At 55.0% G+C, this 15,700-nt stretch overlaps 1 protein-coding gene across 1 annotated transcript in view; it reads right to left on the minus strand.

Moving 5' to 3' along the window:
* Positions 1-15,700, minus strand: part of PTPRU (protein tyrosine phosphatase receptor type U) — a 273,624-nt gene that overhangs the window by 81,479 nt on the left and 176,445 nt on the right. Inside the window, exons 9-12 of the mRNA XM_054011788.1 lie at positions 13,124-13,233; positions 10,992-11,193; positions 4,795-4,897; positions 1,056-1,329 (exon numbers count right to left, since the gene is read on the minus strand). Coding sequence (XP_053867763.1) covers positions 1,056-1,329; positions 4,795-4,897; positions 10,992-11,193; positions 13,124-13,233 — 689 coding nt within the window. The remainder of the gene's footprint in view (positions 1-1,055; positions 1,330-4,794; positions 4,898-10,991; positions 11,194-13,123; positions 13,234-15,700) is intronic.

Raw genomic sequence — 15,700 nt, forward strand, 5'->3', positions numbered from 1 at the left:
AAACATTCAGTGCCAAAGCCGTCTGTGCACGACGCTGATGGAATTACACCTGCCGTGGCCTGAGCTTACTGCGTGTTACTGATATGACATTCCAGGGTGCGGTTTTCAAAGGTGCCCAGGGGATTTGGACACTCAGGCCTAGATCCTCAAAGCTATTTAGGCACCTAAATCCCATGGGGAGCTTGAAAAATCTCAGTCCCAACCTCTAACCTGCCTGGACCCCAATTCTGCTATCTGACGCTCACAGCCCAACCCGTATAGAGTCTGCACGGAGTCCCTTTCACATCAGTGCAACCCCCCTCCGGGCAAAGGATCCGCACATGTGGATCAGATGGCAGGATCAGGGCCTTGGCCTGTTTGAATCCAAGTTCTCTTGCCCTAATGTATCACTCCACTTCCCCCACCCGCTGGTGGCGGCAGGGTGAGGCCATGCACATACCTAAACAGGGACTGGCCCTGGTTCCAGTGAAGCCAGTGGCAAAACTCTCATTAATCTCCATGGGAGCATAATCAAACACATTGAGAAAATGATAAGGGAAGTTACCCCCCTAACAAACATACACTGGAGAGACAGGATCTCACCAGGGATTGCTGAGACAACCAGGGTCCGACTCGGAGGCTGCTTCAGAGAAACAAATCCAACACACCAGCCCCCTTCGATTTTTGTTCTGACCAGATTTTGACCTGCAAGCCACCATCCCAAAGGATGGTGAGCGCAAAACTTGGGAGCACAATGACCTCCATTGGGAGCGCAACAGATTTATTTGGACTTTGCAACTCTCCCCGAACATACAGTAAAACAACTTCAAATTGGTGCTACCAACTAAAATACCTCCCTTGCAACGAGGAAGTAACTGGGCACAAAGGCTGAAGATGTAGCTGCTGACGCCCTTTGAAAATCTGGCGTGGGATGTCTCCCCTTCCCCACGCACCCCCCTGCGAGCCACATGCTCCGGGTCCTACCCCCATCACCCGAGTGGAAGTGCCAGCATTCATGGCAGTTCCCACTCAGGAACACCCTGGCACCAGTCCCTGCCACGGAGGCAGCTACTCACCCCTTTCAGGTTGCTCATGGCCTGGAAGTAGATGAGATACGCCTTCTTGGGCTCCAGCGGGGGGTTCCAGTACCCGCTGTATGTCTGGTTGTCCCCGACGGTGAAGGGCTTGGCTTCGGGGAGGCTGTTGGGAGGCAGCTCGGCCCCGAAATAGTGCACGGAGCCCCGGGACACGGCGTCGTCAAAGGTCAGTGGCACCGGGAAGCAGTCCTGACCCCCCAGCTCCCGTCTCATCTTCTTGGGTCGGTCTTCCTCCACGATGACTTGGTAGGTGCTGGACACGTGAGGCGGGGAGGGGGAAGGCAGAGACAAGAAAGGACGTGAGCCCGGCAGGAGTTTGGCTTTAAAATGAAGAACTGACTCTCCCGTGTCTCATGGCAGTCCGGGGACCACACTCACAGCCCCCCGCATCAGCCCGGGTGGTGGGAGAAAGGCAGCAATGCACCCCGGGGACATACTCGGCCTGTAACTCAGACTGGGGACCAAGCTGGTCAGCTGCAACACGTGCGTGCGAGTGGATTCGATTAAGGAACTATTTCTATGCACTGAGCAGAGAAGGCGGAAGCACAAACACCGATTATTTTTGTATCCGTACGAAAGAAGAGACTTCTTGGATGTATTACAATGAACATTCATTTATGCAAATTAGTTGTGGCCACAGGGCACCTGGCATGTTGGCATTGAGCCTCCTGGCAAAGCTAAGCCTGAGGACCCTGCCCTACTCCCTTGTAACTGGCTGGCAGCGTTTGCCTGAAACTCCCCACTACTCTATTGGCAGGTGCTGATCTGCTGGCAAAGAGTTGGATGGGTTCTGCTGACTCGTTGAGGCGGGAGACTTGCCACCTCATCTGGATGTAAGGTAGGCGCTGAGGAGAGAGGATCTAGGGTGTGGGCTGAGCAGTCTTGAGGGAGGAGCTCTAAGAACAGGATTATGCTGCTCTTTCTGTTATCTTACTCATTTCTTTGTTAATAAAACCAAGATCATAAACCCCAGGAAGAGGTGCGTCTGACGAAGTGGTTATTCACCCACGAAAGCTTATGCTCCAATACATCTGTTAGTCTATAAGGTGCCATAGGACTCTTTGTTGCTTTTCCCAGGAAGAGGGTGAGTTTGGAGTCTACCTACTGTGAGGATCAGGGAAAGGCACTTGCTTGCACCACTCTCCTAAAAAAGCCACATTCCCACGTGAAAAATCCAGGGAAGGAATCTTTCCAACTTGAGAAAACATCTTGTGTGCAGAACAACCTCCAAGCCTGCTAAGTGCCTTTAAATCAGGCTCCCTCCCCTACAGGAAGGAATGTGCTCTGGATATAATTAAAGGTGCCATCTCAGATGATGTTTATTGCATTCTATATCCCTGTATTACTCAGCCCAGGTCACTAAGAGCAGCATATCGAGATGAGCTCTTGAGTGACTGCAGTCTTCGTGGGCAGATCTCTTCCACTCAGACACGTTCAGCCCCCAGATCTATTAAAACTACCTCTTTAATAACGCCTAATCAGAGCCAATCTTTTCCCTCCTGAGTGTATGTTGTTGGGCACAGCTATAGGCAGAGGAAGATCAGGGGTTTGTGAGGCCCTGGGTCAGACCAAGGGGGTGCCCCTCACCATCCCTTCCACCTGTAGTACCCCCCAACCCTCCCCCCCCAGCATTCCTGCCAGGGAGCAGGGGAAGCCCCCGTACCCGATCCCACTCCCCGACCCCACTCCCCAACAGGAGTGCCGGGCGGGCAGAGCGAGGTGGGGCCCAGAGGCACCCATTTTTCTCCCCCCACCCCATTGTCTGAGGCCCTTGGGCACAGGCCCCATTGGCCCAGTGGCTAATCCGTCACTGGCTGTAGGTTTTAATGACCACATCCTGCTGCCAGAGCAAGGCTGTGGAATTTGATGGGCAGGTGGGGCCTGGGTTATGGGTTTCCCTTGGAGAAATTCAGTACTGATGGCACAAAGCAGGAAGATATGAGGAGGTGGGAAAGGAGTTTGTTGGTTCTGAATATATTGGCAGAGTCTTCAGAGCTGATTCTGGATGACTCATGACTGACAGCATTGCCAGCAGATCGAGGGACGTGATCATTCCCCTCTATTCGGCATTGGTGAGGCCTCATCTGGAGTACTGGGTCCAGTTTTGGACCCCACACTACAAGGATGTGGAAAAATTGGAAAGAGTCCAGCGGAGGGCAACAAAAATGATTAGGGGGCTGGAGCACATGACTTATGAGGAGCGGCTGAGGGACCTGGGATTGTTTAGTCTGCAGAAGAGAAGAACGAGGGGGGATTTGATAGCTGCTTTCAACTACCTGAAAGGGGGTTCCAAAGAGGATGGATCTAGACTGCAGATGACAGAACAAGGAGTAATGGTCTCAAGTTGCAGTGGGGGAGGTTTAGGTTGGATATTATGAAAAACTTTTTCACTAGGAGGATGGTGAAGCACTGGAATGGGTTACCTAGGGAGGTGGTGGAATCTCCTTCCTTAGAGGTTTTTAAGGTCAGGCTTGACAAAGCCCTGGCTGGGATGATTTAGTTGGTGTTGGTCCTGCTTTGAGCAGGGGGTTGGACTAGATGACCTCCTGAGGTCCCTTCCAACCCTGAGATTCTATGATTCTATGACATTCTGCTCACTGGGGGATCTTATAGGTTTCTGGATTCGGAGGCCAGAAGGGCCCATTGTGCTCATCTTGTCTCACCTCCTGCAGAACACAGGCCAGAGGCGCTGACCCAGACATCAGCAGTACCAACGCCTCTGGGAAATAAGCAAAGCAAAGGGATTTGCCAGGCAGCATGTCGCTCCCTGCTCCCTTCCCTGCACTGGTCACGGGGGGCACAGGCACCCCCAAGCCCAGTTTATATTGGCCACCGAAGGCTAGCGTGTGCAGCCTGTATTTGGGGAGCACTTACTCACTCGAGTGGCCCCACCGACACCAACAAGACGGTTTGCGTGGGTCCAGTGTGAATACGGGTTGCGCAATCTGGCCCAGGTGGGCTATGATGGATGGCGAATGCCCCTGGGCAGACAGCTTCAGACGGAGCAGGACCGATCCCTGGACTCCATCCAGAACTCAAACCGAGCACCCGACAGCGGGGCAGAGCTTCTCTCCCAGCACCGCCAAGCTGGCCCGGAGCAGCAGTCATGGCATCTGCCGCGACTTAAAGCCCCGTTTCCAGAGCAAAGCAGCTGAGGGATCCGAGCTACCCACGAGAAGGATCCAGACCCTGAGGGGGCTCCCGTAAGCCAAACCTTTGGAGGCTTCGTCCCCCTGCAACTGCAAAGCATTAGAGCCAGCAGTTTCCAAAGCAAGGGGTCTGAACTGGGTGGAGGGATGAGCCGAGAACAGTAAACAACAGAGCTCCCGCAGCTACCTCTCGGCCCAAGCCAGGTGGTGCCGGGACAGCACACCTCTAGTGATCCGCCCTCCTTGTCAAGGTGACACCTGTTTCTAGGCAGCCAGGTGCTGAGCACATAGCCAGTAATTCGCAGACTCGCGCATGCCTCGTGCTAATATGGCTCGGTGGCAAAGTGGTCTTTAATGGCCCATGAATCCCCAAGCAAGAGAAAAGGCTATCAGTTGCCACAGGACTTTATAGGGACTTAATAGAAAAGGAAGCTAGAAAGGAGATTGCTCTGTGCTAGCTCGCGTGGACGCGGTGCCTTCTCTCCGGGTCAGGACCTAGGGCGCACACACAGCTCACACACAGGGAATGCACTTCCTTGCATACAAGAGTCCTCCGGGTGGACCCCTACCTGATGGGGGCCCCTCTGCCCTGCGCTGGCCTCAGCAGCACCGTGATGGTGCTCTCCGACTCGCTCAGAGGCGACGGCATGTCCCCGTAGTCGAAGCTGGGAGCTGGAATGGAAGCAGAAGCAGGGGTGACTATTTTTGAACACGCATGCAGTGAGTTACCATCCCAAGGGGGCCGGCACCAGCTCTGACAGTTCCAGGGCCGTACCAGGGAGAGGCTACCGGAAAGGCCAGTCTGGCATTAGCTGTTCGTCGGCTAAGCAGTACCAGCAGTCAGTTTCCCATTGGATTTTATGAATGTTATTTTTGCCCACTTGTAGCACTTTTCATCCGAGGATGTCAAAGCACTTTACTGGCTGAGTTTACCGCCCTCCTGTGCAGAGGATCATTAGTCTACAAATGGGGAAACTGAGGCACAGAGTGGCTAATGGCTTTGTCTGAGATCAGACCACAAGTACAGGGAGTCGGTGACCAAGCCAGGAATAGCCTGCAGGAGTCCTGACTCCCATCCCCTCCTCTCCTCATGATGCCGATTCCCTCCCAGTACTAATCGCTGAAACAGAATATCAGAATTGTAGCAACCCAACTCCAGTCTGAGGTCTGTAACCTTTGCAAGTGAATGACATTAATTACACAGTAATGTCCCTGGAACAGAACTCTGTCCGGAGGAAATTGGCTCCTGCACTTATCCACAGAGGTCCAAGCAAAGCCAAGAAGTTTGTTTCAAAGCAGGGCGTCCTGATCTTGAGCCAGGATTCCGTTCCACTGACTTGATGTGTGCCGTGCCGAACGGGTCAGGGTCCTGCCTGCAGTCCCCCTCGCGGAAGTCTCTGAGGGCGCTTCCTGAGCCTACAGCAACTACATGAAGCAGTATCATGCTCGTGCTTGGAGGACGGTGCTCGGAGTCAGGACTCCTGGGTTCTATTCCGAACTCTGTCACCAATTCATTGTTGGACTGTGGGCAAGTCATTTAAAAGCACCGTGCCTCAGGTTCTCCATCTGTAAAATGGCTCGCCTCTACGGGGAGCTGTGAGGTGAAATTCATTATCCTGTAGATGAAAGGGGCTCTCTGAGGGCCAGTTATAGCGTGGGCTGACGGGGTGTGGTGCACTTGCAATGCCTGCTGACTAGCTTAGAGCAAAGGCCAGTCGACGTGCATGAGCCAGTCTGGAGCCAGGTCCAAATACCTATGGTTTCCTTCCACTGAGAGGTAAGTCTAGAACCCCAGGAACAAACCCCCCAGGACGGCGGGGTTCAGAATCCCCCACCTCTATACTGGGCCAAACCAGCACCTGAGATCCCAGCACCCCCTGAGCTTCACACTGATTGTGATTGGCTTCAGCCCTTCACCTCCTGGGCTCTGACAAACCTGCTGCTTTCTGATTGCATGGACGGGCTAGTTCACCAAGAATGGCAGGGAGGGTGCGTCTACACTGCACACTGAGCCACGACAGCGGGACCTGGCTTTGTGCACTCGGTGTTTCCAAGCCCATGCTTGAGCATCCACACTGGGGTTACAACTACTGGACCCCGAGTCTCACAGCCCTGCTAATGTGGCCATGCTGCACTACGCAGCCCTTCTGACCTGGGTCTGTGGTTTGAACTGTGTCCACACTGCAAAATGCCAGGGCTTGGCCCTGAGCCTCAGCAGGACCGTCTCCAGCAGGCTCCTAGGACCCGGGTCCTGCGTGCTTGCAGACCCGAGTCAGACTGATTTGTATGTGGATGGAAGTGGAGCTTGGGCTCAAGACGAAGTCAGGACATGGATGGGAGCTGAGGGAAAGATTGCTCAGGAAGTGGGGGTGGTGATCCATGCAGCAGGGGGTGCTTTCCGACTCATCTAGTATTGAGCCAATCCCCCTGCACGGTACTCGGAAGCACGGTGTTGTGGAGGTGCTGTCCTTTGCACGAGGCAAGAAAAAAACAAGGTCATAGGAGCTCGCGTTCATGAAAATCCCATAGTGCTTTGCACAAGTTAGGGCGTTAACCAGAGAGTCCTGGCAAAATTCCGGCTCAGCCAGTTATGTTCTACCTCTTATTTCTCCCTAGTACCATAGTCTTCTTTGCTTCCTGTCCTCAACTGCCCTGCTGCTGTGTGCTATTGACACAGTGCCCTCGTTCCAGCCCAGAGGTGGCAGCATTTCAGAGACGGAGGGAGGGTTTGCCACGATTCCAGAGTGTGCGAGGCATGTCGGGTTCCTTTGGGACGAGCGGCGCTGCACAGATGGGAGGCGCTCATCATTAACTCGCAGTGCTGCGAGGAGTGGAAATGCATCTCCCAGTAACATCCTCCGGCTGACCCCCTGTCCTCCTCTCGCTGCCTGCAGCCCCTGATTCATTAGCAGTGGAGGGGATCCAGGTGACGCTGGTTTGCAATTCCTGTGCCCCCATTAGGAAACATCTCACCCCATTCAGAGCTGTTAACAGTTACCCACAGCCGTTAGCAAACAGCCCTAAGTACTGCATGGCTTGTTAATGAAGCCCAATTAATCCCTCAGTTGTGTATTTCCAACTCAGAGACAGTGGTTGTTTCATTGCTGTAATCTCCCGCCAGCAAGTGCAGTCATTGCTGCGTTATGGGATCATCCAGAAGATACAAGCTTGTTTCTCCTCGGGGGCGCCAGCCTCCCTCAGCGGCGTTGGCTAGAGCTGTTGCAGCTCCTAACACACTCGCAGAAGGTGCCTGGTTACACAAAATCCCTGGATTCAACTGCCTGGGCCATGGGGTAGCTGTGTACGAGTCCTAGTGACTCAGCCCCCCAGCGGTGGCACAAACCCGTCATCGTGGGCCTTGAGTGGCTGATCCTCCAGGGAAGGGAAACCATGCGAGTGCCAGGCATTGTAGACATAACTAGCTCCAGTGCCGGCCCAGAAGACAGCTCCATGGACGGGCAGCGCCACTCCCGTGCATGTCTTGGGGTGAGGCAGATACCAGCGCACTTAGCCGGACCACGCCCTTTGGCAGAGATGGAATTCGGCCCAGAAACTCCATGCTGAGCGTTTCTCAGGTAGCCAACGGGCTGACGTCTCAGAGGCGAGGGGTCTAGGGGCTATTTGATCCAAGCGGTTCCCAGTGCCTGCACCCCGAGAGGCGCTCCATGAACACAGAACGAGAGGGGTGGCAAGACGTATCCCCGAGGGACTCTGGATACAAGGGCCTGCGAGGTGGAGGAGCAGCAGTTCCCCAGCATCATTCTCTGGGGCCTTTCGGAGAAAGAAGGAGGAAGCCCAATGGAGGGGCTGCCCACCCACTCTCAGGGGCACTGGTAACAAGGGCTGCTGAGGGGTGCGACAGAACCAGTATGGACACTGGGTTTGGTCCACTGGCAGGAGCCGTCAGCCATCAAGATGAGCACCATCTCCCATCCATCCCTGCCCTGTACTGCTGGAACACCAGAGAGGCTCAAAGAGAGGCACATCATTAACTTGCGCTGCTGCGAGGAGTGGAAATGCATCCAAGTAGGTTTTGCATCTCCCAGTGACATCCTCCGGCTGACACAGAGAACCTCTCTGTCCCCTGACCCCCTGTCCTCCTCTCGCTGTCTGCAGCCCCGATTCATTAGCAGTGGAGGGGATCCAGGTGACGCTGGTTTGCAATTCCTGTGCCCCCATTAGGAAACATCTCACCCCATTCAGAGCTGTTAACAGTTACAGTCAAGCAGCTACGCATTGCTGGAGCCACCTAAAGGAGATGAGATCTTTGCAAACAAGTGGAGATAAAACCTTCCGGCCACCCCAAGACATGGGGGACACTGGAGGTGCTGTGTATGCTACTACCAAAAAAAAAAAAAAAAAAAAAAACGTTGGGAAAAGTCTTCAAACAACTTATTGGGCCTGTCTCTTCTGCCCCTCAGCACGTAAAGCCCGGAGCCTTACTCACCCTGGCTGGAACTTTCCGCTCAGCTCCCACGGTCAGGATGGGATTTTTAAGAGCTTGTCTCCCATTCAGCTAGCTAGCCGAGCAGCCAGAGTTTCAGAAGAGCCCCGCGTGTTGGGTGCAGACCAGCTGCTGAACTGGTCTGACCATCTGGCCCCAATGGGAGCTTCCGGGAGCGAAGGTCTTGGGAAAATGCCAGTCAAGGAGTGCAACTGTGCGGCGCTCAGAGGGCAAGAACTAACGCGTGGGGAAACACCTACAAAGCTTGCCTCCAATAGCTTGTCCAGGTATAAAAACATCCCCACTCTAACCTCTCTCATTGCAATTCTCGAAGTGTGTGCCAGACGCCTTTGGCAAATGGAGACCTCACTCCCCTTGGCCAGCACTACAAGGCTAAAACTACAGCACTTTAAAGCTGCCCAGAAAAGCGGTTGTTGGACTGAACACGGCCTGACCCAGGCCTCTGGCAGGGACAGCAACAGGGGTGGAATTCCACATTGGAGGGGAAGCGGAGGAAGAAACCTCTCGGGCCAGTGGTTTTATTTTCCTACAGGCCGTTCGCCAGCCAGTGTATCAAAGAACTCTCCGGAGCTCAGCCTCTTTTCTTCAGGGACTGAAACTTTATTTCTCCCAAATAAGATAGTTTAACATAAGCTGCACCTACAGAGCACGTCTTTTCCCCTGAGCCGGGGTCTCCTGCAGGAGCCTATCTACTCCCTGTGAGTCTCACTCCCCAGCCCCCTGCCTGGGAGGTAAGGCAAGTCCCTCTACTCCCTTCTGCTGGAGTTTGCACCATCTAACAAGATGCACAGCCCTCCCCAGCACAGACAGGGTCTCTTATCTCTTCCACCTCAGACACCACTTCTCACTCTGGCAAATAATATCGGTTCTCCGAGCCCATTTGGGGAGCGCTGCAGGGCCGGCGGCCGCGTTCCATTTCTCCTCCTGCTGCCCACCTCCGGCTAACGGATTCCACCAGGGCCGCTCCAGTGAGCTAGGAAATGTGTTCCACCAGCACCCCAGCTCGGGTCTGGTGTAATGTAAACAAGGCAGCCCGGGGGCCGCAATGCAACTCAATTACCCAGCAGGGCTGTTTTCCATTTGAATTCTGACTGCGGGGTAGCTGGGGGAAGGGGGAGGGGATCGTCGGAGCATGAAGAATCCATTTCAAGGGAAGGCGTATTTAACGGTGCGAGCCCAGTGGTAGGCAGAGGAGGAGGGCGCGAAGAGACCCTGATTGTGCACTGTCAGTCTCCGGCTAGGGCTGACACCCATCCTGACTGTCACCGAGCAGCCTGCCTTCTGACGTCTCTCTCTTGCCTCCTGGAAGGGCAGTGCGGATTCCTGTCAGATCGGGTATTAGCACAGTGGGGAAGCGGCTGCCGGTGCACGGGGCATGGGGGAAGAGGGTTCATTGAGGGTGCTGTGGACAGGCACGACGTGGTGCCCAGAATAGGAGATGGAGGAATTTTTCTTTGTGCAGCTAGTCACCAGTTCAAATCCAAGCCAGAGGGGCACTGGACATTGGCCGAGAGCCACTGCGTGCCGTGGGTGGAGTGAGGAGGTGGGTGGAGTGAGGCAGGGGGCTCCGTCTAATTCTTAGCGGAGAGATAGTCACAGCATTAAGTGGCCAGCTTTTTGGCAGCCCAAACCGAGAGGCTGATGACTGCATAGCCCTTTTCTCCCCGTGGCTGGTCCCTGCAGCTCAGGCTGGCAGGAAGCGGGCACTGCCACTCTCCAAGCTGTGCCTGTCTTGGGGAGAAACAGAGTCCCGTCTTTCCCTGGCACGGAGGGCCGCATTTCCCAAAGCACGCATGCTAAACAGTGCACGCAGCCGCGAGCTTCCGAGCCCTGGTGTCCACCTGCCGGCTTGCACGTTGCAGCGTGGCGTTAGCACGAGCAGTAACTTAGACAGAGCCTGCCCCAGCACTGTTTAAGTTAATGGGGGCTTTATCGCTGTCTGCTGGACTGAACCTCTGGAACAGCGGGGAATCCGACTGCCCCAAAAGGAAAACAAATCAGTGATTACTCTGGGAAGTGGAAAAAGGGCCAGGGGAGAAGGGGGAGGACAGGACGCAAAGAAAGATCCAGTTGAGACTGCAAGGAGAACCTCGGGGAGGCTGATTTCCGGGGGTCTGGCCATGCCCCTACCCCTGTGCCAAGGCTCTATCATGCCCACAGTGGGTTGGGAGTTTGGGCTCACATGCCGGCATAGATACAGACACGGAAAGAGCAAAACATTTTCCCCTCCTCTCCAATGGGCCCAACCCTGCCACCCTCTCCCCGGCCCGAAGCCAGAGAGCCGGCATCTCGATAGCCTACCGGAGATGTTGGTGGTGATCTCGGTCAGCGCGGTCTGGCCGAAACCCTTGCCAGTGCGCGCCCGCACGGAGAACAGGTAGGTGGTGCCCGGGTGCAGGTTGGAGAAGACGTGGTAGGTCTCATTGCGGAGCTTGGAGACGGTGCGGCGGGGGCCTGGCACGTTGACGGCTGGGTCCGAAGACTCGATGCTCTGGTAGCTGATCTAGGAGAACACGAGAGACCGTGAGACAGCCGCCTGTCTGCCATCGCAAATGGGAGGAGAGGGGGAATAGATAAAAGAGCTCATGGGGGAGCGGATAGCAGGAGGTTGGTATGAGGGGATTGTGCAGCAGGGTGTTTGGGTGGGGCATGCAGATCTGGTCCCGTGAGCGGAGTGCCCCTGCACGGAACACAGACGTGGGGAAGAGATGGGAGCAGTGTGGGGCTGCTTTGGGTTTTTTAAATATAGAAAGAGGCCTCACCAATCTATCCCTAAAACAAGCTTGGCGTTGAATTTGAACTGGAGAAAGTGACCAGCTGGGAGCACTAGACAGACCCAAGACTGTGCAAGAAACCTGACAGCACCCTCTGCTATGCCACCCTGAGACCCACACACTGCCCTCCCAACACCCCTCCCCTGCAGCCCCCTGACATTCCAGCTCTGGGCCCCCCAACTGCCCTCTCTTGAGCAGAAACAGCCTGGGGAGAAAAGCCTGAGGGGAACCAAGGTCAGCTAGTGCCCAACCGATTCATTTTTAACCTCAGACCTAACGATTTGAACCCTTCTCTCCACACCCCCCAGGCTGGTGCACTAACCCACTGTGCCCCGGACCCATTCAACAGCCACCCACTCAGTTCCCTTCAGAAACCAGGCTTGTTCTTTTGCAGCTAAGAGCACATGCTGGGGCTCCGGTGTGAAAAGCCATTGCAAGGGGATTACAGGGGCATTCAAAGAGGGACACGCAGAGAGACAGAGACCCATTGTAAAGAGGATAAAAAGCAGGCTGGATCCCACCCCCCAAAGCAAGGGCTCGAAGGTAGCAATAACGATGCAGTAGCCCTTAATCTCCCTGATAGAAAACGGCGGCTCCCGAATGAAAAACTGAACCTCCATCATTCCCCACGCAGCGCAGATCAGGCAGCCGCAGCAAGGGGAACGTAGATAAGGCATCAGCTTTTCATTTGTCTGTTTCCGCGCTCTGATAATTTTGTTGATGCCGGAGAGGCCGGCGCGAAGGCTGAAAAGCAAAGAGAGATAAGAGGGAGTCTTGCCTGACTGCGTTTGGGAGACAGAGAGGGGCCCTCCCGCGAGCGTCCCCATTCGGGAAACACACCGGCCACAATGTGACATTTTCTCTCCGCACTGAACCGAGCGGAAAGAGACGCCCAAAGAAAGTCTCTCCTCAATGCCTTGCTGAGAAAGGAACAAACTCTACCAACCACTCCTGTGTTGCCTAACGCGCTGGGAGTGGACCGGACGGGTTGCCAGATGTCCCAGTGCCCAGCGAAACGCAGCAGTCTGGGGACTAACGCTACCCAGAACTTAAATGGTGCTTTGCATTCTCAAAGTACTGTACAAACACTTAACGGATTAGTCCTCACTGCTGGCTTGGGAAATAGCTGGTACTGTCCCCTGGGGACATGGAGACACAGAGAGGGCTAACGGCAAATTTTCAAGGGTGGACTCTCATTTTGGGCACGTCTGTGTTTGGATGCCCAACTGCAGAAAGGAGCTAGGTCAGATTTTCAGAGGTGCCAAGCACATGCAACTCCAGGCGAAGCCAACGGCAGCTGCAGGCGATCAGGCCCTCTGAAAGTCAGGCCCTGGGTGTCCAAAATGGAGGCACGCAAAATTACAGGCCATTTTGGGACCTAAGTGACTCAACCAAGGCCACAGAGTGAATCAGTGGCAGAGGGAAGATAAGAACTTGGACACTCCTGGCTCTATGAGAGCAAAATGATGTAATGTTTATGATTCTTTATTAGGCTTTGTACCAGGGCCTAGTAACTTTTCAAGTCTTAGTTCCAGGACTGGAGATTTGTGGTAACGGGATTACAGACATTTACGAGGATGCTCTTAGAACGTAGCCGCGTCTCCAACACCCCGGCCCCAGGTCTTCTCCCTTCCTGCTGAACAACACTGCAGAACCTACCTCATACTGGGTGATCAGCCCGTTGGCCTCCAGTGGCTCTTCCCATTTCAGGAAGATCATGTCCTCCAAGGGGGTGAAGGTGAGTGACTCTGAGGCGATGCCTCCGGGGACTAGTGACACAAAGAGAAGAACAAAGGAACAATGACATTCTGCAGGGGGACGCCAGTCTGCGCCGGGCGCTCGGCTTCGCTGAAAGCGCTGCTGGTCAAAGAGGAGTTAAAAGCAAACAAGAACGCCGTCTGCATCATTATGTCCCTCCCGCCCCCCCCGCCAATAAAACCCCACCTGCCTTTCAGACAATACTGGGGGCACGGTTCAAGCCCAGGAGATTCAGCATTCGGGCTCACACACCTTCCGCCGGTGCAGCTCCTGGCCCGGACGGGGTTTAGGCTCTTTGGGGATTGCCTGCAACCCCCAGGCCTTTTGGCCCCCATCCAGCTGGAAAGCAAATAGCAGCCGCAGGGCGTTTTGACTATAAAGGGCCAGATCCTGAGCTGGTGGAAGGTCCATTGACTTTACCCCAGCTGAGGATGCGGCCTGCAGCGTTCCCGAGCTAGGACACGCCGCGGGGACTGTAGCACGCAGGCAGGGCTCGCACAGCAGCCTCCGGAAACCACGAGCTACATGGGAGCTGCTGCTGAGACACCTCAGCTTGCCCCCCGATGCCCACAGGTATAGACAGGCTTTGTGCCGTCACTGCGACCTCCGCCAGCCCAGGGGGAGAACGCACCAAGCAGCCAGGGGCCGGACTCTTCCTGGAGCATTTGGAAAGGACAGTGTCAGTTCAGTGCTAAGATCAGGACAGCCCAGTGCTGTCTCTCTCGGCCATGTATGGGACTGTAGCGGGGTGGTCACCCCGCTCCTGCCCTGAAGGGCTTCAAACAGCCCTGGGAGCGCACTGGGGCAGGGGAAAAGCTGGGCTAGTTGGGGGAAGCAGCCACAGGTGGGGCCATGCACCGACCAGGTCACACCTGGCCCTATAAGAGGCCTGAGGGCCAGAGGCTGAGAAGGAGACTCTCTCTCTAGCTACATGGAGAGAGGAGGACCTGGCTGCCTGGGAAGCTGAGCAGGGGACCTAGGGTGCAGCAGTGCTGGGGAAGGGCAGAGGGAGCTGGGGAGCTCCAGCCTAGCAGAGCCCCAGGCTGCAGGCCGAGGTGAGGGCCCAAGAAAGGGTCCTAGGGCTGCAGAGGCAGATCTAGGCAGACCTAGGCAGAGGCAGCTGGTCTGACCCCCCTTGCCGATGATGAGTGGTACAGACTGCCGTCTGCCCCAGGGGGTGGGGGCTAGATGATGACTGACAGTTGCCACTGAGGCAAGGGAGGGTTCCCCAGGAAGGGGAGACCCAGACTAAGGGGGCACTGCCGAGGGCAGAACCCTCATCTAGAAGGGCGGAGTCGGGGTGGGGGAAGCAGGTGAGGGAAAAGCCGTGCGGAGTCGGGTTAGGGGGGCCAGGCAGTATCAGGTTAGGGGGACGCAGGCGGGGGAAAGGTCGGGCGGAGTCAGGGCAGGGGGGCGCAGGCAGGGGGTTCTGCAGGGACACAGGGCCAGCGGCAAGCGAGACACCGGCCTGCAGAGGGTGCTCCGGGCTGGAAAAGCTAATTCCCGAGATGACCAGCAGGAGGCGCCGCGCCAGTGAGTCTTTGCTTCGCTACAGGGACATTGAGGATGGATCTGCAGCAAAGGGGTTCCCGAACCGCAGTGGCGCCACAGACGCACATTCCTACTTTAGCACCAGACCACCTTGCCACAGAGGATACGAACAGAAAAGACTACTTTTCTATGGCTATGCAAGTATTGCTAGACCCAGGGATGCTTCTCCAACATCAGTATGGGCTGCTCAGGGAAGGTGCATGATGCTCACATCTTTAAGAACACTGTTCAGAGACCTACAAGCAAGGACTTAATTCCTGACCAGAGGGGTTAACACTGGCGATGTTGAAATGCCACTAGTGGTCCTGGGCAACCCAGTTTATCCCTTTCTCCCCTGACTCATGAGGCCGTACACCAGCCACCTTGACAGCATCAAGGAAAGATTCAACTGCTGGCTCAGCAGGTGCAGAATGACAGCTGAATGTGGTTTTGGTAGATTGAAGGGACGCTGGTGTTGTTTATTTGCAAGACTGGATCTCAGTGAGAAAAATATCCCAATGGTTATAGCTGTCTGCTGTGTCCTGCACAATATCTGTGAAGCAAAGGGAGCAAAATTGCCGTTGGGGTGGAGGGCAGAGCTGGAGCAGCTGTTTGCTGAGTTTAAACAGCCCGACACCAAGACTATCAGAAAAGCTCAATGCAGAGCTATACAGCTCAGGGAGGCTTTAAAAAAGCACTTTAACAGTGAGCCACAGTAAGGCTTGTGGTGGATTGCGCTCTACCTAGGCCAGCTGTTTGGGGGCCTGTTAGGAATTTTGTGGTGCTTGCTGCACATCTAAGGATATAACACTGTTAATGCACCTCTTGATTTTGCACTGCTTGCTGTACATTTATGATGATTACACTGTGTTTGTCACTGATCCTAAGAGTTGTGTCACGCTGTACAGTAACAAGTGAGTGGGTGCTTTCAGAACAGCTAGGCACTCT

The sequence above is a fragment of the Malaclemys terrapin genome, chromosome 22 (assembly GCF_027887155.1).
Source record: "Malaclemys terrapin pileata isolate rMalTer1 chromosome 22, rMalTer1.hap1, whole genome shotgun sequence".
NCBI lineage: Eukaryota > Metazoa > Chordata > Testudines > Emydidae > Malaclemys > Malaclemys terrapin.